At 43.1% G+C, this 24,881-nt stretch overlaps 2 protein-coding genes across 13 annotated transcripts in view; one reads left to right on the top strand and one right to left on the bottom strand.

Annotated features, from left to right (window-relative positions):
* The window catches only part of LRRC41 (leucine rich repeat containing 41), a 38,730-nt gene that overhangs the window by 11,715 nt on the left and 2,134 nt on the right, over nt 1-24,881 (bottom strand). For 2 of the 11 annotated variants that reach the window (XR_014299732.1, XM_082687242.1), the window contains exons 1-3: nt 5,474-5,793; nt 1,741-1,827; nt 820-890 (exon numbers count right to left, since the gene is read on the bottom strand). Coding sequence is in view for 9 of the 11 variants with exons in the window: in XM_082687242.1 (XP_082543368.1) it covers nt 820-890; nt 1,741-1,827; nt 5,474-5,672 (357 nt within the window). In the remaining 2 variants the exon portion in view is untranslated. Of the gene's footprint in view, nt 1-819; nt 891-1,740; nt 1,828-3,317; nt 3,916-4,240; nt 4,656-4,706; nt 5,420-5,473; nt 5,794-5,891; nt 5,997-24,881 lie in introns of those variants that run through there. The other 9 variants (XR_014299733.1, XM_082687243.1, XM_082687245.1 and 6 more) reach the window with 8 other exon arrangements.
* UQCRH (ubiquinol-cytochrome c reductase hinge protein) lies at nt 5,980-15,280 on the top strand. Of its 2 annotated transcripts, XM_082687344.1 has the most exons (5): nt 6,022-6,169; nt 9,834-9,860; nt 10,352-10,499; nt 10,611-10,772; nt 15,065-15,280. In XM_082687344.1, the coding sequence occupies exons 3-5, from the start codon at nt 10,437-10,439 to the stop codon at nt 15,095-15,097; spliced, it is 258 nt and encodes an 85-aa protein (XP_082543470.1). In that variant the 5' UTR covers nt 6,022-6,169; nt 9,834-9,860; nt 10,352-10,436; the 3' UTR covers nt 15,098-15,280. The 2 variants fall into 2 exon arrangements, with proteins under 2 accessions (XP_082543469.1, XP_082543470.1); XM_082687343.1 differs by lacking the exon at nt 10,352-10,499 and having other exon boundaries at nt 5,980-6,169.

Below are 24,881 nucleotides of genomic sequence, written 5' to 3' on the forward strand. Positions count from 1 at the left end.
AAGGTTACTTCTGGCATTAGCTTGTTTCATCACCAATAAGCTCAGAGCTTAAAAATTCTACATTCAGTTTAGCAGAAATTTATTCTTCTTTAGCTTCTATCAGAACAAGTCTATTAATCCCTCTTTTATGTGAGAATCATTCAAATATTCCAATAGTTCATGTTCCCCAACTCTTCTTTGTTCAGGAACAACATCTCCAGTCTTCCAAATGTGACTCACGTGATGTGGCCTTGACTTCTTTCTCCATATTCCAGGATAGCCTGACCACTGCAGAGCCACGCAGGCCTATCATCTCCCTTGTCCTTCAGCTTATATTATAGTTACATTGATTCACATAGCTCAGAGTAGAGTCATTATATCAGTAGCTTTAGCACATTGTTGACTAAACCCCCTTAATCTTTTTCGTACAAGTTGTTGCTAAGCCAGACCCCTCCACCTCCTACCCTGAGGTCATACAACTGGAATTTTTTAGACTTAAGTGAAAAATTGATTTATTCTGTTAAATTTCATTTGTCAGGTTTGACCACTGCTCCAGCCCTGTCCAGACATCTATGAATCTGGGTTCTGCCATCCATTGTGATCACTACCTTTCCCTGTTTTGTGTTACCTGCAAACATGGTGAGCAATCAAGTCAGTGACAAATGCCAAACGGAAAGACCTTGTGACAAGCCATCAGAGCCAAGAACCTGTGACAAGCCATCTCCTCCCAAATTCACTCCATCCCTGTCCCTGCACTTTACCAGTACCCAGTTTGTGTAAGCTATTCCTGCTTCCACTGTGCAAAGTCAGGCCAGAGTTCTACCTAGTGCCTTAACTTACTTCCAAACTGGAAGGCCTTGTCTTCATCAGTTCATCCCATAGTCGGCGCCAGATGGCCTGAGTGGAGAGGCCTGTGGGGAGAAATATCACATTGACTTGGCTGCTCTTGGGCCACCATGAGTGAAGCACATCAGCCTTTAATGTTGTCATTCTCTGGGTTCACAGGAGCAATAGAGCAGACTAGTAAAGAGTGATGGCTCTAAAGACAGCCTGGGTTTAAGTATCAGCAAACCACACTCTAGCTCTGTGACCCCGGGCAAGTTTACCTAATTTTTTTTTGTACCTCAGTTTCCTTATCTGCAAAATGTAATTAACAATAGCTATTTCAGGGGTGCCTGGGTGGCTCAGTGGGTTAAAGCCTCTGCCTTCGGCTCAGGACATGATCCTAGGGTCCTGGGATCAAGCCCCTCGTCGGGCTCTCTGCTCAGTGGGAAGCCTGCCTCCCCCTCTCTCTCTGCCTGCCTCTCTGCTTACTTGTGATCTCTGTCAAATAAATGGGTAAAATATTTAAAAAAAAAAATAGTTATTTCATAGAGTTGTTGAAAAGATTAAATGAGTTCTCCAGGTAAAGTGCACAGGACAGCACTTGTCACATCAGGATTAGTTAGATAAATGTTAGCTGTTAACAGATCTGCCCAATGAGAGGTTTGGAAGACAGCATGGTAAAATAGAAAAACAAAGATTCAGAAGATCTGGGCTTTTGTGGTGTGCCTGTGGTTTCACTTTTATTAGTATAGCTGGGATCATTACTTGCTTTGTGTTTCACTGGACACTCTGAGGAATCATGTAAGAAAGTAGGTATGAGGGTACTTTTTGAAAAGCTTTAAGTTCTATGTGGGTATCAGGTGTAATATTTACCTGAAGACATCATGGTGCCTTGCTTAAAATCACTGACTGAGAAACAGTGAGAAAGACACTTACCTTTCTTGAGGGCAGTTTCCTCAATCCTCTCCAAGTAATATATATTGAGCAGAGGTAAGATGCTCTGAAGTATTGGGCCTGGGAGGGCTACAAAAACCAAAACACAAAATTTACTTTTTTCTCTCAGAGTTCCAAGCATTATTTATCTTAATGGAAAGGAAAACAGAAGGGCTGACTTCTCATTTGGCAAATGGAACCTACAGAAGCTAACCTAAGTCTAACTCAAACTCTAGTCTACTTATCTTCAGCCACTTCGGTGGCAGCTGGAATTTCAGGGGCATTCACATCTTCAAGGGTGAGACAAAGCAAGCTGATATGCTCATTTAGGAGCTGGTCAGTTCACTTCTGCCTAGCATAATGAACCATTTAATCATTTTACTGCATTTAAAAAGTCCTACTGGATATGTGTCAAAGACATCCATCATAATCTGGCCCCTACTAACTTCTCCAGCTCCCTGCTTTGCCTCCTCTAGTTGAGCCATACTAAACTACTTTCCTCATTTACCTAACATGTTACACTGCTTTCTACCTCTATGCCTTTTTTGAGCTGCTCCCTACCAAGAATGTCCTTGCCATTTTCAGCATATCACCTACTCATCTTTCAAGTAGCATGTGCCCTTTATTAAGCCTTTCCTGAATTCCCTTCCCACTCTTCCAGGCTGGTGACTCCCATTCTTTGGGCCCTTGCAATATCCTGAACTAGGACTTTCCTATGAACAACAGATATAATTAGGCCAGAACTCTAAATTGAATATATCATAAAAACAAAACTTTTCTTGCTGATGTCCAGGTTGAGAAGCTTTACAATATTGTGGCTAAATGGTTCAGTCTCTAGAATTGGACAAAACTGGGTGAAATTTTGATTCTATTAATTATGAATACTTGGGCAAACTCACATCTTTAAGACTCTGTTTCCTCAATTTTAAAATGGAGGTAGTAATAACTACCTCACAATATTGTTATCAAAATTAAAATCTTTTAAAAATTAAAGAAGATCATGCCTATAATCTTTTAAAGAAATGCCTGGCCATAAGAAGCTCATTAAACGTTGTCTATTATTATTCTTATCTGTCAATAGCCTCTCTGTCCTTCCAAGAACAAGTCTTAGATCTTAGAGTATAATATATCTAAGGAAAATCTTTCAAAAACTTCTATTCTAGGGTCTCCCTTTATCTTTACTTGTAGAATAATTAAATCTTGATGTCCAAGAGTCTGATATTCTTTGTGCATAGTACTCAATGTACCTGCTGAATGAAAGTATGAATTCCCTAAACTATTACATTAATGTAGGCCCCTATTAAATTCAAGGTAAAGTCCAACCTCCATATCCTGGCATTCAAGATATAACATACCTATTCTACTTGTTTCCTCATTGTATTCTCCTTTCCTGCTCCCTCTACTCACTTTACCCTTCCCTCTCCCTACACAAAGCAACCCTAGTCCACCGCCTCCAGGAAGCCTTTCTTGGCTGTTAGCCCACATTGAGACCTTCCTCCAAAACCACTTCTTAGCAGGCCTCCTACTTGGCTCTCCTAAGAGGCCTAACTTGATTCAGCTTTTTCTCTGTGACTGTTTACCTAGGCTAGGCCCGTAGGAGCTCTTTCTCCTCTGTCCCTCCAATCTTCTCTGTTTAGCCATCTCCTCTCACAGCCACTGGGGAGTCTCATCCCCTATGATCCACAACCTCCTCTCTTCATTTCTCCATTCTTCTTAAGCCAGGCTCTTCCTTGCTTCTTTCCAGCCTACACCTTTAATGCTTCCTCTTCCCAACTCCGGGCCTTCACTCCCAGTCCTCCTCCCTCCTAGCCAAGTTTAGCATCCTAGAAGCTCCAAGCTGATACAGCCAATCTTCTCTGCCTTCTTCCACATTTTCCTGAGGACTTTTTTGAGCTCCCTGCCCAGTTCCACTGAGACTACTCCTTTTTCCCCATGGGTCAGCCTGACCCTTCTCCTTTCAGCTGTGGGCACAGGGCCTCCACAATCCCCTCCCCCTACCAGCTTGAGGACTTCTAACAGTCTGCCCCACTGCAGGAAGACACTTGGGCCCCTTCAGGATCAGTGCCCCACCCCCACCTCACCAAGGGCCTTCTCACATCCCTGGGCCTTCTTTAACCAGTCTCCACAGCCTTGGGGCTTATTCCTGGAGGCCCAACCCCCTCCCCCCAAACTTCAGGGCCTTTTCTTCACAACCACCTTCTCAGAGAGTAACCCCCCCAAAACCCCAATCCCAGGACCTCAAGCCCTCTCTCCTGACCTTACCGGGGCTTCCCTCCTCGCAAAGGCACTACCAGGACTCCGGAGGCCTTCTCCAGAACCCCACCCCTTCACCCCCTCAAGGTCTGAGGCCTTCTCTCCTGCCACTCCCTCCCCCTTCCCTGGGCCCTAGGCCCGGCCTGGATCTCCTCAGTCAACTTCAGCCCTGGCCTCTGGACCCCACCCCCTCACACCACCAGTCTGTCAGGCCCAAGGCCTCCCTCATCCCCTATGCGGGCAGGCCTACCCCCCAGAGCCTTCACTCTCCTCTCTTTCACGCTCCCCATCAGTGTTCACAAGGCCGACCCGAGCTGTTCTCATCAGCTGCCGATCTGGGTCCAGCGCGCCCATCCCAAAGCCGGGCCTCCGCGTGCCCACCGACTGCGGGCCTCCTCTCCCGGTGCGACCCTGCTCGCGCCGGCCCGACCTAATCCCAGGCCCAACAGCCGGCCTCGTCAGCTTGTCCTCCCCAGCCCCTCGGCCCGGCAGCGCGGGCCCGCCTTGGCCGCTCGGCCTGGGCGCCCTGAGCCCGAGCCGGGCCGTCGGTCCCCGGCAGCTTTCAGACCCGGGGCCTCCTTTCGCTCGCACTCAGCCCGAGGCCTCCTAGCGGCGACGCGCCCCCTCCCATTCGGGATCCCCGGGCCGTCGCCCCGCCTGGGGCCTCCCTGGCCCTTCCCGCCCGTCCGTCATTCGAGTCTCCTTCGGTTGCTGACCCGCTCCAGCCTCCCTTCTTCACCCGCTCCGGGCCCTTCCTCCGCTCAGGCCAATACGAGTGGCCTCCGGCGCTCCCTGCCCTGCCCGTCAGTCCAGCGCTCCAGCAAATTGGCACCCGAGGCCCGGGTCGTCAGTGCGCTCCCTTCAACCCCGGGTCGCCCGACAGGCCTCGGCGCCCCAAGCCCTTCGGCCTCTCCGCCAGCCCCTCGCTCTCCAATCCACTGGGCTGCTTTCGCCCACCAGCCTAGTCTCCGGAGTCTCGGCACCCGCGGTCTGTCAAGCAGACGCTGGAGGCCCCGCGCGTCAGTCAGGCTAGGTGGCCCCAGGCCTGGACTCCTTGCCTTAGGCCGGGCCTCCCAAGCTCGGCCCCCGCCCCCAAGCAGCAGGGCCATCCTTGCCCGTCGCTTCGACATCCGAGACTCCCCAGCCCGGCCCGACCCGATCGTCAGTTCGGTGCCCGCGGCCGGCCCGTCATTCCAGCTTCTGTCTCCCGGGCCCTGCCAGTCTGGCCCCAGACCGGGCCTCCTGGCCTCGCCCCCCGCGCCCCCCAGCCAGGCCGCAGTGCGCGTCCACCTGCCGATTTGGTCCCCGCCTTTACTCTGTCTAGCCGGGTCAGGCACGGAATTCATGTTCCAACCCGACGGTGTGGCTTCCAGCGCCCCGGGCTGGGCCTTGCCCCAGGCCTCCCGGCCTCGCCCCCCGCGCCCCCCGGCCGCTGGGCCGCCTCCGCTCGTTGCCAGAGGTAGCCCCTCACCCCGCGACTTACCCCACACCCCGCTCTCCAGAACCCCCATATGGGCGCTCACCGCCCGCCCGCACAGCTCGAACAGGGCGGGGGGAGCGCTGGGGCCCGAGGCCGAGCTCTTCGCTGGCGCCGCCTCCCGGGACGTGGCCTCCATGGTCGTTGCCGCCGCTACCTCACAGAACCAGCAACTCCGGGCGCGCCAGGCCTCGGGCGCCGCCATCTTGGGGAGGTGCGCGAGCCCGAGAGTGGCACCCGCGGACCGCCATCTTGAAAAGGTCAGCAGTTAGGACGGTTTCATCAGCGATGTGGGTAAGACCGGGAACTGCGCTAAAGGAACATCGAATAAATCCGCATTCTTTCCAAGTCTCCTAGAAGCCAATATTTTAAATAAATATGCAGATCTATGTAGTTGACACTGGCGCGATTAAGGGGACATTACTTAGCAACTCCTCCTCAGGTGCAAATACCAGCTCCCCCTATCCCTTGCGTTTGGACGGTAGTATATGCCAATCCGAGCGTGTGTTCGCGACTACGACGAGTCTGCCGCACTTCCGGCCAGATCGCCGGATATCCGCTGAGTGACCCTTACAAGTCCTTCTTGATCCTGAAGTGGAATAGGTGCCGCTGTTGCTGCTGGTGTTGAATTCAGAACCGTAGCGGGTCATGGGGCTGGAGGACGAGCGAAAGATGCTGACCGGGTCCGGAGATCCCAAGGAGGTAAGGAAAGGCGACCGACCCGACCCTCTTCACTGCCCTGAGGCTCAAGACCTACCCCGCCAACACACACCCGCGCCCCTGTTGGCCCTAGATCGCCCCTAGAGTTTTCATGGTCACGATTGCTAGTTCCCTCGACCCTTCCCCAGAATTTGTCTACTCATCTTGGACAAGTAGATAACCACCCCTTTTCTGGGCTTGGTTTCCCCATTCTGTGAATGAGGTGAAGGTGTAACAACAGCGAAAATGCTGGGTCGCCTAAACTTTTGTAAAAACAGTCTATTTTTAGCCAACCAGACGACCTGAGACCCTGGTTTGACAGGTTTAGAGGTCAAGCCGACCGGTCATAGTGCTTCTCTCCCCTCAGGTCAGGAATCCTGCCACATCTTCGATGGAGGCTCCGGAGATCTGGCCTTAACGCTAGTTTCTGTGAAGAAGTGGTTTCTTTTTTTTTTGGTAGGAGTGGGGGTGGGAGGTATATTTGGGGAATATGCCAGTATAACTGCGATGATGGAAGAGGGAGCTCTATCCCGGAATAAGAATACCGGTATGATAATTATTGACTGCTTACTATTCCCAAGTCTTTATATGACTAATTCATTTAAGCCACACGGTAGTCCTACGAGGTAAGTATTGGCTACTATTATTATGGTCTTTTTACAGATGAAAAACTAGAAAGGCTAAATATCTTCTCTAAGGACCACTCTTTTAATCATGGATGGGGTAGTTGAACCCAAGCAGCATGGTTTCAGAGCCAAGACTTAGCCATGGTGCTACCCAGCTTTTCAGAGGTCATCTAGCTTTTGGTTTTCAATCACATTTCCTATCCTTTGTTCTCAAGTCATTTCGGGGTAGCTGTTCTGGGTTTATGGGTTCCGAATAGTTGGAAACTAGTTTATCCCATGATTTTTCCCTAGTGTTACTATTTTCAGAAAGGGAACCAGAACAAAATGGAGCCAGCCTCAGGAAGTTTAGCAGGAAGTATACCAGAAAGTTCAGTAGGGCTCACCACAGCAGTTGAAAAAAAGGTAGTCAGTTTTAAAATTAAGAAAGCTGAGGTCTTTGGGTTGCCTGGGTGGCTCAGTCAAGCATCTGCCTTTGGCTCAGGTCATGATTCTGGAGTCCTGGGACCTAGCCCTGCATCTGGCTCCCTGCTGAGTGGGGAACCTGCTTCTCCCTCTCCCTCTGCTGCTCCCCCCTGCTTGTCTTCTGTGTATCAAAAAAATAAAATCTTAAAAGAAAAGAAAACAACTTTTATGAAGAACATATACTTTTTGGGCATTCTTTTTATTTAGTGTGACCTTGGTTTGATTTGTGTCATTGACTAGAAATTTTACATAAAGCAGTCCATATTCAGACTTAGTATTTGGAGTTGTTTTTCCAAAACATGCCATGATACTTTTGACACAAAATTATGAAAATGATCTATGTAGTAGCATTGCTAATAGTGAAATGATACAAAGGTCTTGCTTCTAGGATTCTTTTTTTGTTTTGTTTTGTTTTTTGTTTTTGCTTCTAGGATTCTAATTTCAGGTTTCTGAGGCAAAATAAATGATCTCAATTTTTTGGAAAAACTTTTTCAGTATGAGTTTTTTTAAAGAGCAGTGTTAGGAAACTAATGAAAAACTAGAGTTTGACATCCCCCAAATCTTCATGTTTAGAAGAGATCTTTGCTAATTGCGATAATAAATAGCATGAATTATAGTTGAACTTGCCTTAGCCCTCCCAGCTTACATGAGGTTTGGTCTCTTCTGCAAAGGGCATGGTTGAGAATGAAGCAGATTGTGTTGTTGGAATTTTGAAAACATGAGGGATTGCTGAGTTTTTATTTTCCTGTATACTTTTTTCTTCTCTTCCCCCAGGTGTGGGTATGTGCACGTGCAGGCAGGCAAACAGCTTACTCTTGACAGGTTAAAATATTGATCAGATTTTCCTGTGCCCCAGATTTTGGCCTATAATGATGCTCCCACAGGGACTTTTTTACACTGCCCTCCTTGGAAGAAAGGAAACTAAATTTGAGGTTGTATGCTTGAATCAGAAGTAGATAGGTGAGAATACTGGTGTTTGACAACTTGTGAATGGAGTGCGTACTCTAGACCTTTGATTGACTTAATGCTGATAATCTGCTTAGTCCTGGGGTCAAAGAGCAGTGACTGTAAACTAATCTAAAAACTAACCGTTTCTAGCTAGTTAAGCTCTGGCTAAAGAAAAGTTTAGGTTTGGCCATTTTTGTATTCCCAGTTCCAGTTCAGAGTCTAGAAAAAATGTTAGTTTTCCTCTTAACTTTGTTTAGTACTTTGTAAGTACTAAATCGAGCTGTTTCTCATAATATTAGGGCCTACCAGAATTTCAAACAAAATAAGTTATATAAGTGAACATCAGCTCGAATCTGTATCAGAATATTTCTCAATGGGGCACCAGCTGGTTCAGTCAATAGAGCATGTGACTCTTGATCTTAGGTGGTGGGTTCAAGCTCCACGTTCATCATCATAGAGCTTTAAAACCAAAATAATTAATGTTGCTAACTCTAAACTGGGAGCCCTTAAGGAGCTGTTGTGATTAATCAAATTACAGATATGAAAGTACTTTATAAACTTTATTTTAAAGATTTTATTTGAGAGAGAAACCAAGAGGGAACCAAGCAAGGCGGGGAGCAGGAGGAGAGGGAGCAGCAGACTCCCCTTGAGCAGGGAACCCGATGTGGGGCTGGACATGGGGCTGGATCCCAGGATGGTGGGATTACCACCTGAGCAGAAGATGGAAGCTTAACCAGCTGAGCCACCCAGTGCCCTACTTTATAAACTTCAGTGTCCTACACACTAGGTTGTTGCTAATGAATGTCAGATAGTGTGTCCTTGTACTCAGGGTTTGTATTAATTACGTATGGTAAGTTTACAGGCATGGAGACAACTGTTTTTGAAAGAAGAGTTTATTATGAGTCCCAAGAGAAGGCGGGGAGGGCCACACCAATCAGAGCCACCTGGAGAAGGGCCTGGATCCCCAGAAAGAGCAAGGGAAACCAGACTCTTGCTTTCTTTCTTTTTTTGTTTTTTTATTTTTTTAAATTTTTTTTTTAAGATTTTATTTATTTATTTGACAGAGAGAGATCACAAGTAGGCAGAGAGGCAGGCAGAGAGAGAGAGAGGAGGAAGCAGGCTTCCTGCTGAGCAGAGAGCCCGATGCGGGACTCGATCCCAGGACCCTGAGATCATGACCTGAGCCGAAGGCAGCGGCTTAGCCCACTGAGCCACCCAGGCGCCCAGACTCTTGCTTTCTGAGGGAAAGAGTGGGTGAGTCAGGATAGGCAAGCTCTGGCAAGTTTAGGATTGGATTATTTGGGTAATTTCTATGGGTTCTGGGATATAGGTGTGGTCCCTAGCTGTTTGGTAGGGTATTTAGGGCAGGAGCAATAATTGGTTTAGTTTGGGAGATACAGGAAGTGATTGGTGATAGGGGTTTGGATTGATTGGTTCACATATGAAGGGTGTGTCCCCTGGCAGGGGCTTTCTCCCGGATTAGCAAAGCCCCTAAAATGTGAAAGCATCATAAAATTACAAAAAAATTTAAAACAACTAATACAGTGTTTATCCTCAGTAATTACATCAGTATGATTTAGTAATATGTGTCCTAAGTTGCTGCTGACATTAATCTTGTTTTCCTTTTGTAGGAGGAAGAGGAGGAGGAGGAATTAGTGGTAAGAGCCATCTAAGGTTTGGAACCATCTCAGTAAAAGGAAGTTTGAACTTAATGAAAACTCCAAGGGCATTTTAAGGAGTCTTTATTTGACACCTTGAAGAGAGTGGAAATGGAAGAAGCCTTTAACACTTCTTGTGCTGTGGGGTGTTTGGTGGGTGTGGGTCTGGGAAGCTGAGTCTTCTGGGTTTGGAGCTTCTTCAGTCATGGTGTCAGGGAGCAGAGCAGCATCTTGAGGGCCTGGTATTCAGTTATCTGTCTGCTCTTTGCTGTTTAATAAAGAACTCAGGAAGGAACTTTTCTTATACAGTCCTTCTCCATGTTAACATTGCCTTTCTAGCTGGGCAGCTGGGGTACATAGGCCTGGCTGTCATATGAGGGGAATTCAAATTCACAGACATCACATATCCCCAAATGCTGTGTTAACATGTAAGGCCTCCTATAGATATACTTCAAGTTTGGCTAGGTTTCCTTTACCACCTTGTTTTTCAGATAGGACTGAGGCTTTCAGTGCATACTGGCAACCTTGGAAGGCAGGAATGTGAAACTTTCCCCTACTACTTAGCATCAGAATTGAATGGGAGACCCCATTCTCCCATTTCTGGCGGCAGTGTGGCTCTGCCAGCTGGCCTTCTGCACGGTAATTCAGAGGCAGCACCTTGGTTTGGTGGTTGTGTTAATCAAAGCAGATGGTTTGTGGGTCTCCTCCTAAAACCCCCCATATCCGTTCTTTTCTGTGTTTCTTCTTCAGGATCCCCTAACAACAGTGAGAGAGCAATGCGAGCAGCTGGAGAAATGTGTAAAGGCTCGGGAGCGGCTAGAGATGTGTGACCAGCGTGTATCCTCCAGGTCACAGACAGAGGAGGATTGCACGGAGGAGCTCTTTGACTTCCTGCATGCAAGGGACCACTGCGTAAGTCAGCCTAATCAGGGAGGGGAAAGCTTAGTGGCCAGGCAGACTTGGTGCTGACAGCTTCTCCATACTAGGGGCAGATCCAGCAATAAGCATTCACTTACTGGCCCATATATGTTAGGTACGGTGCTGAGCACTTTACATAAATAATCCACCTAATTCTGCTACTTTCCTGGACATAGGTCTCATTAGCCCCATTTTACAGATAAGAAACTGAGGCTTAAAGAAGAGAAATGATGTCCCAACTTGGACTGCAAAACATTGGGGAAGCTGGACTTTGTACCTTTAAGCAGCAGGCTATTCTTTAAAATCATTTATATTCTCCAGTATGTCTTGTATGTGCTAGTTGGTCCAAAAAGTTTTCTTTTATTTATTTATTTATGTTAAGATTTTATTTATTTGAGGGATGCCTGGGTGGCTCAGTTGGTTGGGCGGCTGCCTTCGGCTCAGGTCATGATCCCAGCGTCCTGGGATCGAGTCCCATATCGGGCTCCTTGATCAGTGGGGAGCCTGCTTCTCCCTTTGCCTCTGCCTGCCGTTCTATCTGCCTGTGCTCACTCTCTCTGACAAATAAATAAAAATCTTTAAAAAAAAAAAAAAAGATTTTATTTATTTGAGAGAGCAGAGGAAGGGGCAGAGGATAGGGGAGAAGCTGACTCCCTGCTGAGCAGGGAGCCCGACCCCTGACAGGGCTCAACCCCAGGACCATGGACTGAGCCACCCAGGTGCCCCCTTATTATTATATATATATATATATTTTTTTTTTTTTTCTTTAAGTAAATTTAACTCTCTTACATATGACAGACTTTTTTTTTTAAATTTTATTTAATTGGCAGAGAGATCACAAGTAGGCAGAGAGAAAGGGGAAAGCAGGCTCTCTGCTGAGCAGAGCCCGATGTGGGGCTTGATCCCAGGACCCCGAGATCATGGCCTGAGCTGAAGGCAGAGGCTTTATCCCACTGAGCCACCCAGGCGCCCCACATATGACAGATATTGTTTTTTTTTTTTTTTAAGATTTTATTTATTTATTTGACAGAGAGAAATCACAAGTAGATGGAGAGGCAGGCAGAGAGAGAGAGAGGAGGAAGCAGGCTTCCTGCTGAGCAGAGAGCCCGATGCGGGACTCGATCCCAGGACCCTGAGATCATGACCTGAGCCGAAGGCAGCGGCTTAGCCCACTGAGCCACCCAGGCGCCCCATGACAGATATTTTAAATAAATTACAGAGCAGGCAAAAGTTTGATGATTACTTATATTAAAACCAATTGGGGGGCGCCTGGGTGGCTCAGTGGTTTGGGCTGCTGCCTTTGGCTCGGGTCATGATCTCGGGGTCCTGGGATCGAGCCCCGCATCGGGCTCCCTGCTCCGCAGGAAGCCTGCTTCCCTCTCTCTCTCTCTCTGCCTGCCTCTCTGCCTACTTGTGATCTCCGTCTTTCAAATAAATAAATAAAATCTTTAAAAAAAAAAAAAAACCAATTGGTAGGGATAGGGCGGCTGGGTTATGGACATTGGGGAGGGTATGTGCTATGGTGAATTCTGTGAAGAAATGTGTAAGCCTGATGATTCACAGACCTGTACCCCTGGGACAAATAATGTATTATATGTTAATTAAAACAATTGGGTACTTAATAAGCATATGAAAGGTGCTTAACACCATTAGCTCTCAGGGAAATACAGATCAAAACCACGGTGATACACCAGTTCATACCTGCTAGGATGGGTATAATCAAAAAGATAGGGAGAAATGGGTGAAGGGGGTCAAAAGGGAAAAATAAATTACTCTTTTCCCCCTGAAAAAAGTTAATGATCTCCCCACTACCACCTTTATGCTTCAACAATCCTAGGGATGCTGGCTGACTCAGTTGGTAGAGCACGAAGCTCTTGATCTCAGGGTCTTAAGTTTAAGCCCCTGAATTGGGTGTAGAGCTTTCTGAAAGGGAGGAAAAAAAAACCATCCAGTATAGGTGTTTTAATTCTATGATATAGAGTGGAAATACACAAATGTACATATACCCCCGCCCCATTAAACACGTTGTGACAAGGAGGATATTTTATAAAGATAGAAAAATCCAACTGAGGGGCGCCTGGGTGGCTCAGTGGGTTAAGCCTCTGCCTTTGGCTCAGGTCATGATCCTGGGGTCCTGGGATCGAGCCCCGCATCGGGCTCTCTGCTCGGCGGGGAGCCTGCTTCCTCCTCTCTGCCTGCCTCTCTGCCTACTTGTGATCTCTGTCTGTCAAATAAATAAATAAAATTAAAAGAAAAAAAAAAGAAAAAAAATCTAACTGAAATCATACTGCCTAGAGATAACCATGTTTTCTCATATATACTATCAGATTTTTAAACAAAAATGGAATCCAAGTACATTTAATATAAAATATGAATAAAGGCATTATATTCCTTTTTCAACATAATTTTAGTGGAAAGAAGGAAAATTTATAAACAAAACATGCATCTGTAATTCTCCGTATCATTAAAAAAAACAGATTGGTGTTGTCAATATGGAGAAATTGCTGTTGGGGATGTAGATTGGTGTAGCCCTATAGAAAACAGTCTGGCAGTTCTTCAAAAAGTTAAACATAGGGGCACCTGTGTGGCTCAGTTGTTAAGCGTCTGCTTTCAGCTCAGGTCATGATCCCAAGGTCCTGGGATTGAGCCCTACATCGGGCTCCCCACTTGGTGGGAAGCCTGCTTTTCTCTCTCCCACTCCCCATGCTTGTGTTCCTGCTCTTGCTGTCTGTCTCTGTCAAACAAATAAATAAATAAATAGACCTTCATTTTAAAAAAAGTTAAACATCAAGTTAACATATGGTCTAGTAATTCTCCTAGGTATATATACTCAAGAGAAACGAAGACCTATGTCTGTATAAAAGCTTGTACACAAATATTCGTAGGAGCATTATTTATAATAGCCAGAAAGTGGAAACAACATAAATGTTCATCAGTTGATAAGTAAATAAAATGTAATATATCCATATAATGGAATATTATTTGGCAGTGAAAAGAAATGAAGCACTTTACTCAAAAAATTAAACTCTGCTATATGATCCAGCAATTTCACTTCTGCTTGTATACCCCGAAAGAACTGAGACTGTTCAGTTGAACAGGTATTTGTGCATGCATGTTTACAGTAGCATTCATAATAGCCAAAGGGTAGATGCAATCCAACTGTCCATTGTGGTATATACCTATAATGAAATATTTAGCCTTAAAAAGGGAAGAAACTCCGATGTGTTACAACCTGTATGAACCTTGAAGACATGCTAAGTTACATAAACCAATCACAAAAAGACAAATATGTCATTCCACTTACAAGGTACCTAGAGTAATCCAATTCATGGACAGTGGTATGGTGGATGCCAGGGGCTTCAGGGAAGGGGAAATGGGGAATTACTTAGTTTCAGTTTGGGAAGATGAAAAAATTCTGGAACTTGATAATTGCTGGACAGTATGAGTTACTTAATGCCACAGAACTATAGAGTTCAAAATAGTTAAAATGAGGGCCCCTGGCAGGCTCATTCAGTGGAACTTGTGACTCTTAATCTCGGGGTTTTGTCGTAGACTTTAGTTAAAATGGTAAATTGTATGTTATTTAACTTTCATGAGCCTAGCACTGGGTTGAAAGGTAGAAATGAGACAGGCACGATCCTTCCTTTATTTAGTTGAATCTGCATAGGGAGACAAGTAGAATACCTAACTCTTTGGGTATAACCTTCTCAGGATGGCCTTCACTAATCCTCTATTTAAAGCTGCTGATTCCCCCTACCCCCAACCCCTTTTTTATTTTCCTCGGGGCTTTTATCACTGTCAGAAGTTTACCTTAGGTGTATATTACATTTCTCTTACTAGTCTCTACGTTTCCTAAGAGAGATACTGCCTGGTTTCCATTGTAGCTCACTCAGCACCTAGAAGGGTAGCTGGCATATAGAAGATGTTATATAAATATTTGTTACATTAAAAAATATTGTGACACGGGAGGTATAAGTTCCTATGGGGAAGAATGAGGAGGGACAGATTTCTGTGGGCATAGGAGTTTGTTTAGAGATGGCTTACAAAGCATGACATGTAAACTAAGTTCTAAAGGAAACATAAAAGATTTCTTAAAAAGTAGAGAGTTCTGGGTAGAAGGGAGATCAATTCAGGTAACTGAAGTTAGTTCACTAGGGCTTAGGAGGGGTATGGGTGTGTGTGAATTCTGTGGAGAGAGGAGAGGCAGTATGCCAGATCATGGAGGACCTTGTAAGCTATGACATTAAAGCTGCAGTTGATGACCATCTTTTTTCCCCCTCATCTAGGTGGCCCACAAACTCTTCAACAGCTTGAAATAAATGTGCTTACTTCACCCCAGCCTTCATCACTCGGGCATCAGGATATTTCATGGTTTTGACCATGCCATTTCTTCCTTATAAGTGTAACTGTATGTTCATGTAAACCTCATGGATTTTGGCTTAGGCAAGTAACTTCTATGTAATTAGCTGTGATTCCTCTTAATAAAAGTCCAATGATCTGCAGACCTGCAGCTTCCTTTTCTTTTCTTTTTTTTATTTGGAAATTTTCAAACACAAGACTAGGTAGAACAATAATCAGCTCCCATGTACCCATCACCTAGCAAGCATGTATCTTTTTTTTTTTTTTTTAATGATTTACTTATTTGAGAGAGAGAGAATGTGCTGGGGGAGAGGACAGAAAAAATTTTTTTTAAGATTTTATTTGACAGAGATAGAGGACAGGCAGGCAGAGAGAGAGGGAGAAGCAGGCTCCCCACTGAGCAGGGAGCCTGATGTGGGACCCTCGGATCATGATCCGAGTGGAAGGCAGCAGCCACTTAACCAACTGAGCCACCCCAGGTGCCCCAAGGCAGCATTTTTCTTTAAAAAGATTTTTATTTATTTGAGAGTGAGTGAGAAAGAGTGTGTGCATGAATGCGGGGAGGGGCAGAGAGAGAAGCAGGCTCCATCCCAGGACCCTGGGACCATGATGTGACCTGAAGGCAGACGCTTAACTAACTGGGCCACCCAGGCACCCCTCAAGGTTGCTTTTGAAAAAATACACATTTTAAAAAGGAGTGAGAAGGATATAGATTTGTGAGGGGTGGGATACTGGATTCCAAGAATGGTCAGAGGGCAGTGCTGACAATGGGAAATTGGTTACATACGTACAATGGTGGGGAGTCACCTGGTAACTTAATATACTGGAAGTTAATAGGTGCTAGCAGAGAACAGAGTTACAAATAGGGGAAAGGAAAAAAACCAGAAAGAACCCAGCAGTGGTGAGGTATTGTATACTAAATAAATAGCTTACAATGTAAGTAAATATAGAGGCCAGTGTGTATGTAGGGAATACATACTTCTCTAGCTCAGCCCACAAAGAGGGCTTCACTCTAACAAAAGGAACCAGGGCTCCTTGGAGAAATGGATGATTCCAGGGCTGGCAAAGTACAAGATAAGCCTTGAATGTTTTGTTGTTTGTTGCAGAAAGAAGAAAATGCTCAAAGAACAATGGGGGCACATCAGAAGTACACAAATGCCACTAGCCAAATCTAGAACAATGTGAGCATCAAAATATATGATAGTCTGGATTTAAACTCACTGAATATAATAATTCATGAATCCATACTAATAAATGAATCAAAAGTTAGGTAAAGAAGGTGATACATACTAATTACAGAAGGAGAATATACACACAATAGCATAAATGAAAACTTACATTGCCACTAAGGAGACAATTTGAGGGACTATGCAAAAATGCAGTAAAGGGCTACTTGAACTTAGAAGCTCTTCCAATCTGTTGTCCTAGCTACAGGAATGGCCAGCATTTTCCCAGCCATTTCTGATTTAGAACCCATTTCACGGTGATGTATAATCTCACAAATACCTTTATAAAATGGTGGCATTGTATTTGTTGTATATAATCTGATTATTTCAAAAATCTCATTAAAATTTCAAACATACGACAAAGCTGAAATTTTATGGTGAACATCCCTAAACTCATTACTCAGATTTTAGTGAATGGCTAGTAATGTGTTCATCAGTGTTACCAGAGAAAGGAGGAATTACCCAGAGAAATAGCTCCAGAATTCTGCTTAGAGGATGCCTCTTGCTAAATATTAAGCTGCAAATGAATAGGGCAAAACTCTGTGTAGCCATTTAATGAACTACTGGGTACCTATAAACTGAATAATTCCCAAAGTTAACAGAAGGCTGAGAGATGTTTGAGTTTTGACCAACTAATGTGGGAAATTCCTATTGAACTTGTTGAACACCTGGAGCATTGAACTTGAACTCCAGAAGAGGGCGCATCAGCAGTAGTGGTAAAGTTAGCCCTAGAAAGAGGCCGCTCAAGATGGGCTATACCCTAACTTAAAAAGGAGCCTTGAAAGGATCAAGCTGATTCACAAAATACCTGACTACCTGCCAGAACAAAGTCCAAGGTGTTTTAAAAGAAGTCAACAAAATCTAGCCTTCAACAATGTAAATTTCACAAAACCAAGCATTAACTAAAAAATCCTGACATGCAAAAGAAAAGAGGCAAATGTGACCATAAGGAAAATGGTCAATAAAGACAGACACATGATGATGAGATGATTAGTAGACAAGGACTTTGAAAGCACTATTACAAATATGCTCAAGGATTTAATGGAAATGAACATAATGAGAGAAGTGGAAAACATAAAATGAGTCAAAATTTTTGGAGCTTAAAAGTACAATCTCTGGGGGATCCTGGTGACTCAAGTCAGTTAAGTGTCTGACTCTTGGTTTTGGCTCAGGTCATGATCTCAGGGTTGTGAGACTGAGCTCCAGATGGGTTTCTCGTTCAGCGCCAAGTCTATTTAAAATTCTCTCCCTTGGGGCGCCTGGGTGGCCCAGTGAGTTAAGCCTCTGCCTTCACCAGCTCAGGTCATAATCTCAGGGTCCTGGGATCAAGCCCTGCATCGACTCTGCTCAGCAGGGAGCCTGCTTTCCCTTCTTTCTCTGCCTGCTTCTCTGCCTACTTGTGACCTCTGTCTACCAAATAAGTAAAATCTTAAAAAAAAAAAATTCTCTCCCTTTCCCTCTTTCCCCCTTCACCTTGCCTCTAACTCAAGTGTTCTCTCTCTCTCAAAACAAAAAAAAATATCTGAAATTTAAAATTCACTTAACACTGGAAAAGATTACACATTGAAGAAGAAAAGAATAGGTATACTTGTAGATTCTTGAAGACACAGCAGCAGAAACTATAAAAACTTGAAACATAAGAGAAAAACACTAAAAATAGATGAACAAAGAAAAGGCAAGCTGTGAGATAGTATCAAATTGGCCCAGAAAAGAGGGGAGGGGTGGTTGGAGGGAAGAGAGAAAAAAATTTTTTTTACCAAAATTACTTTTTTTTTTTTTTTACTTATTTGTCAGAGAAAGCGAGAGCGAGCACAGGCAGACAGAGAGGCAGGCAGAGTCAGAGGGAGAAGCAGGCTCCCTGCAGAGCAAGGAGCCCGATGTGGGACTCGATCCCAGGACACCGGGATCATGACCTGAGCCGAAGGCAGCTGCTTAACCAACTGAGCCACCCAGGCGTCCCTTACCAAAATTACTTTAAAAAAGAAATTTATTTATTCATTTGAGAGAGCATGCATAGAGGGAGAATGAGAAAGAGGCTTCCTGCCGAGCAGGGAGCCCACTGCGGGGAATATGACCTGATCCAAAGGCAGACGTTTAACTACTGAGACACCCAGGTGCCCTGAGATTCTTTTTTTTAATTATTATTATTTTTTTAAGATTTTACTTATTTATTTGACAGACAGAGATCACAAGTAGGCAGAGAGAGAAGGGGAAGCAGGCTGCCTGCTGAGCAGAGAGCCCGATCTAGGGCTCGATCCCAGGACCCTGAGACCATGACCTGAGCGGAAGGCAGAGGCTTAACGCACTGAGCCACCCAGGTGCCCCTATTGCTAACCTTTTAAATAAATTTTTAAAATTAAATATCTATTCTATTTACCCATCTCTTTTCTTTTCTTTTTTTTTAAGATTTTATTTATTTATTTGTCAAAGAGAAAGCACAAGCAGGGGGGAGCTGCAGAGGGAGAGGGAGAAGCAGGCTCTCCACTGAGCAGGGATCCCTATCTGGGCCTTGATCCTAGGACCCTGGAATCCTGACTGAGCCAAAGGCAGATATTTAACAGCTGAGCCACCCAGGCACCCCTTGTTTCTTTCAAGTTCTTATTTATATTACATATATATATGTATATATATATATATATACATATATATATATATAGTAATTTAATGTAATATTGTGATCTCTCTCTGTCAAAAAATGAATACAATCTTTTAAACAAAAGGTAGTTAGCAATAAAAAAGAACACATTAAATAGAAAGAAATTATAAAGAAATCTATGAAATAGAAAGGAGAAAACCAACAAAGCCACAAACTGTTTCTTTGTAGAGTTCAATAAAATAAACCTCTAGAGTAGGCTGATAAAAGTACCCAAGAGAGGGGTGCCTGGGTGGCTCAGTCATTAAGTGTCTGCCTTCAGCTCAAGTCATGGGGTTCTGGGATTGAGCCCCACATCCCACTCTCTGCTCAGCGGGAGCCTGCTTCTCCCTCTCCCTCCGCTGTTCTCCTGGCTTGTGCATGCTCATGTGCCTGTGTGTTCTCTCCCTCTGTCTCTATCAAATAAATAAATAAAATCTTAAAAAAAAAAAAAAAGTACCCAAGAGGGAAGACACAAATTAGCAATATCAGTGATGAGAGAGGGGACATTACTATAGATCATACAAATCTGGTCAGTAGCTCTTTCTCTGTAAAGATACAGGTAGCAAATACTTTTGGATTGTGGGGCTTATGATCTCTAGAGCAACTATTCATCTCTGTTGTTGTAGTAGTAAAGGAACCACAGTAAATGAAAAGTGTGGCTGTGTAAAAATAAAGCAGTATTTCAAAAATGGGCTGGAGGCTAAATTTGGCTGTGCTGTAGTTTGACACCCCTTGCCTAAACACCAAAAGGAAGAAATGTGCCGGCTTACATGAAATGAACAAATTCTTTGAAAGTCTCAAGTTGTTAAAACTTACAAGAAGAACTAGAAAATCCAAACAGCCCTATATCAGGGTTTCTCAAATTTTAGCAGTCTTGACATTTTAGGCTAGAATATTCTTTATGGTGGGGGATAGGATTTGCAACAGTATTCCTGGCTTCAACCCACGAGATGCCAGAAGCACCATCTAGTTATAATAATCCCAAATATCTCCAGAAGTTACCAAGTGTCCCTTGGGGAAGGGGGCATCATCTCTGGTTCAAAGTCACTGCCCTGTATTAATGAAAGAAATAGAATTCATAATTAAAAACCTTCCCTTCCTCCTCACCCTGTACTCTCCACCCCTGCAAAATAAAAACAAAAACAAAAAACACCGAAACACCCAACTCCAGGCCCCGAATATCTCACTGCTGAATTCACAAGAATTTCAAAAAGAGAGGTGCCTGGCTGGCTCAGTTGGAAGAGCATGAGCCTGAGATTGTGAGTTTGAGCCACATATTGGGTGGAGAGATTATTTAAGTAAATAAAACTAAAATAATAATAATGGTTATTATTATTATTATTTAAAGAAGAAAGAATACCAATTCTATAAAAATTCTTTCAGAAAATAGAAGTAAAGGGATACTTCCCAAACTCATTTTTATGAGTTCAGCATTACCCTGACATCAAAATCAAAGATATTACAGAAAGAGAAAATTCAGGTCAATATCTTCCATGAACACAGATGCAAGAATGTAACAATATATAAAAAGAATAATACATCATGAATTTGTTTTTTTTTTTTTACAGGAATGCAAAGTTGGTTCATCATTGAAAATCAGTCAATATAATTTAACATATTAACATTAACAATAAAGCAGAAAAAACATGATCAACTCAATAAATGCAGGAAAAGCATTAGAAGAAAGTCAACCACCATTCATGGTTTTTTAAAATCTTAGCAAATTAGGAAAGAAGGCAACTTTCTCAATCTAGTAAAGGACACCTGTTGTAAAAAAAAAAATAACACAAAAAAACCCCTATAGTTAATGATGAACTACTGAATGCTTTCCCTCCAAAGAATGGGCACAAAATTCATTCTACTTAAAAAAAAAAAAAAAAGTCAGTCTACTATTACCCCCTGTATTGAACAGTGTACTGTAAATTATAAACAGTAAAATAATCCAAAAGAAAAAAAAGGAATTCAGACTGGAAAGAAGTAAAGTGTCTTTATAGAAGACAAAACCTCGTGCATAGAAAAGGTGAAAATATTTCCAGAAAAGTTACCAAAACACAATTTAGCTTAGCAGGGTCTCAGGATATAAGATCAATAGACAAAAATCAATCATATTTTAATGGCATTTTCTTGAAAAATGAACAAAGTAAGCCTGTCACTTCAAGAAAAACAATTGATAGTACTAGTTGCCAGACATAAAAATTGAGCTTTCAAGTAAAATTAGGATTTGGAGGGGTGCCTGGCTGGCTCAGTTAGTAGAGTGTGCAACTCTTGACCTCAGGATTGTGGGTTTGAGCCCCACATTGGGCATAGCGATTATTTAAAATAAATAAATAAAATAAAATAAATTAGGATTTTGAAAAACTTGCACCCATTACTGTGAACTTAACAGCTTTCTAATATTTCAAGACTTTTCTTTTCTGATGAGATCAGTAGTGATATTAACAAATGTGGTTTTTGATATTGTATAATGAAATGTGAAAACATATGGAAGATAAGCAGGATGCAGTGAACTTGATAATTTCCAAATAACCACTGTATGATGTGACAGAATCAAGCTTGGGTAAAAGATTCATTCTAACTACAAGACAGATCAATGGATCTCTGTAACAGAGTTTGAAAAGTCCTTTGATACGGTTTCAGATTCCACACTGCCACTAACTTTTAAGAAAACTACCACATGTTAAACTTTGACACAGTATCTAAGAATATTCAGTTATCTACACAGGCTATTAAAATATTCCTCTTGGGGGGACGCCTGGGTGGCTCAGTGGGTTAGGCCACTGTCTTCGGCTCCGGTCGTGATCCCAGGGTCCTGGGATCGAGCCCCGGGTCGGGCTCTCTGCTCAGCAGGGAGCCTGCTTCCTCCTCTCTCTCTGCCTGTCTCTCTGCCTGCTTGTCATCTCTCTCTGTCAAATAAATAAATAAAATCTTTAAAAAAAAAAAATCCTCTTGGGGCGCCTGGTTGGCTCAGTGGGAAGAGTGTGTAACTCTTGATCTCAGGGTCATGAGTTCAAGCCCTAAGTTGGGTGAAGAGATTTCTAAACACAAATAAAAATTTTTAAAAAATACCCCTCTCTTTTCAATCTATCTATCTGTGTGAGGCTGGATTTTCTACATATACTTCCACTAGAACAACAATGAGAATCTAACTTTCTATTAAGCCAGACATTAATTTGCCAGAGATTTGTAAAATAATGAATCTGTAACTGTTCTAAATTTCTTTTAGATAACTCTGTTTTTCATAAAGATATCTATATTAACATGCAATGGATTTACTATTGTTATTTTTAATGAATATAAAAAATTTTTTGCTTTCATATCTAATCTGGCAAATATTGATAGACGAAACAAATAAAAATTAATAATTCTTAATTTTTAAGAATGTAAAAGGGGGGGTTTCTGGGTGGGTCAGTTGGTTAAGCATCTGCCTTGGTCTCAGGTCGTGATCCCAGGCATAGGGCTCCCTGCTCAGTGAGGAGTCTGCCTCTCCCTCTCCCTCAGCCCCTCCACCTCCTACCCGCTCATGCTCTCTCTCTCTCAAGTAAATTAAAATCTTGAAAAAAAAATTTTTTTTAAAGAGTGTAAAGGGGTCCCAAGACCAAAATTTTGAGAATGACTGATATAGTCCAACCCTCTCTCTCTTGATCCCTTATTTTATAGATGGGCAAAATGAGGAGGCTGGGGGTTTGGGGGTCCTTCCTAGGGAATGGTGATTGTGGTCCTGACACTCCATATTTGGTATAAACCTTTGAGAACAGGTATTCTGGGACATCTCTTGTTTAGTGTATTGGAGCTGTTCCCTGGATCCTTATCTGGATTTTAATAATATGAGCAGTTCTTTTTTTCATTTCCTTTTCTTCCCTCTTTCCTTTCCTTTCCTTTCTTTTCTTTCTTTCTCTCTTTCTCTTTCTTTTTATTTCCATCTTTATTTCGGTGCAAAAAGGTGTTTTTATTATAGCATGGGGACAGTACTGGTGGGGAGAAAGAGCTGCCATGAACTTTTTTTTAAAAAGCCTTTTCTCTATGCACGTATCTCCCTCCATCTCTTACAACTGCTAGGTCCCTGTAACAAACTTCTCATCTTTCACTCACTCATTCATTCAATCAATATTTATTGAGACCCAAATATGTGCCATCCACAGTCCTAGGTGCTGATAATTCAACAATGAATAAACGAAATCCTTGATTTTTAAAATCTTATATTCTAGTAAGGGGAAAAACAGTAAGAAAAGTTGTCCAGAACTTGTAAATGGGAAGAAGAGAATTATTGGGGGCTCCTTCACCATAGTGCTAAGGTACACCTTTTATAGATTTTATATTGACCAGGCTACTGCAGAACTTTGAAGGGGTAAAGGTAAACTTGTGGAAAACCAATGGCAATGCAAATGATTCCCAGCCATGGTAATGTAATTGAATTTTGATCAGTAGAGATGGAACTGATTTCTATGTCATAGAAGCAATAATCCCAAACATCACAGTTTATTACTTAATAAGATATGAATGTTTTTGCAACTATTAGCAAATTCATTTCAGTATCCCTTTGCCAATAGTCTAAATCTCTGAAACTCAAAGTTTCATTTGAACAAGTCTTACCATCTAACTGGTTCCCTCATTATTTACGATAATAACGGAGGAAGAGTTTATTATGATGAATAAAATCTTTGGCATGTGTTCATTTTATCTTTATATAAGAATTATGCTTTAAATCTTTTGAAAATTATAGTTTAGCAGACTGTGTGAAAAAATACATATAATAAAAAAGCAGGTTAAGAGGACAGCTGTTTACTGGTGGTGTAGCATGTACTAGTTGAAATAGATGGGGCCAATCAATCAAGAAGTCCTGTAATTCCCTCTGAATTGTAAGTGGAATCAATCCTTTTCTATCTTCACTGGCACTACACTAATCCAGAACTACTCTCATCTGATTTCCCTGACCTAATCCTATTTACTCCAATCATCTACTATTTTCTTTTTTTAGTGATAAACACAAGATTCTACTTGTGATATTTAAGGTTTTTGGTAACTACTCCTGTAAATGTGGAAATAAAGGTGTATGTTTTTCACTGGAACTTTACAACTCACACTAAGAATAATAGAGTTTGAGGGGCGCCTGGGAGGCTCAGTCGTTCAGCCTCTGTCTTAGGCTCAGGTCATGATTCCACGGTACTGCTCAGGACCTTCCCGAGCCGCAGGGAAGCCTGCTTTCTTCCTCTCCCACTCTCCCTGCTTGTGTTCCCTCTCTCACTATTTCTCTCCCTGTCAAATAAATAAATCTTAAAAAAAAAAAAAAAGATTTTATTTATTTATTTGAGAGAGAGAGAGAGCACAAGCAGGGAGAGGGCCAGAGGGAGAAGCAGACTCCCGGATGAGCAGGAAGCCCAATGGGGGATTCCATCCCAGGACTCCAGGATCATGACCTGAGCCAAAAAGGCAGTCACTTAACCAAGTGAGCCACCCAGGTGCCCCCAAATAAATAAAATCTCAAAAAAAAAAAAAAAAAAAAAGAAGAAGAAGAATACAGTTTGAGCAAAGGTTAAACATTCCCTCATTCATATGTAGCTTTGACATTTCACAATCCATAAAATACTGCAAATGCTCAAGTGCTACAAGGGTTCTTCACACTTCTCATTTTCTATGGCACCGAAAAGATTGCTGTCTAAAAATCAGATGGCTGGGGCGCCTGGGTGGCTCAGTGGTTTGGGCTGCTGCCTTCGGCTCGGGTCAAGATCTCAGGGTCCTGGGATCGAGCCCCGCATCGGGCTCTCTGCTCCGCAGGAAGCCTGCTTCCCTCTTTCTCTCTCTCTGCCTGCCTCTCTGCCTACTTGTGATCTCTGTCTGTCAAATAAATAAATAAAATCTTTAAAAAAAAATCAGATGGCTGATTAC

The sequence above is a fragment of the Mustela nivalis genome, assembly GCF_964662115.1.
Source record: "Mustela nivalis genome assembly, chromosome: 10".
Classification (NCBI taxonomy): domain Eukaryota; kingdom Metazoa; phylum Chordata; class Mammalia; order Carnivora; family Mustelidae; genus Mustela; species Mustela nivalis.

Coding starts and splice junctions, on each gene's coding strand:
- UQCRH (XM_082687343.1), top strand. CDS start 6,116: ATGGGGCTGGAGGACGAGCGAAAGATGCTGACCGGGTCCGGAGATCCC. Junction 6,170..9,833: donor GGTCCGGAGATCCCAAGGAG/GTAAGGAAAGGC, acceptor TTCCTTTTGTAG/GAGGAAGAGGAGGAGGAGGA. Junction 9,861..10,610: donor AGGAGGAGGAGGAATTAGTG/GTAAGAGCCATC, acceptor TTTCTTCTTCAG/GATCCCCTAACAACAGTGAG.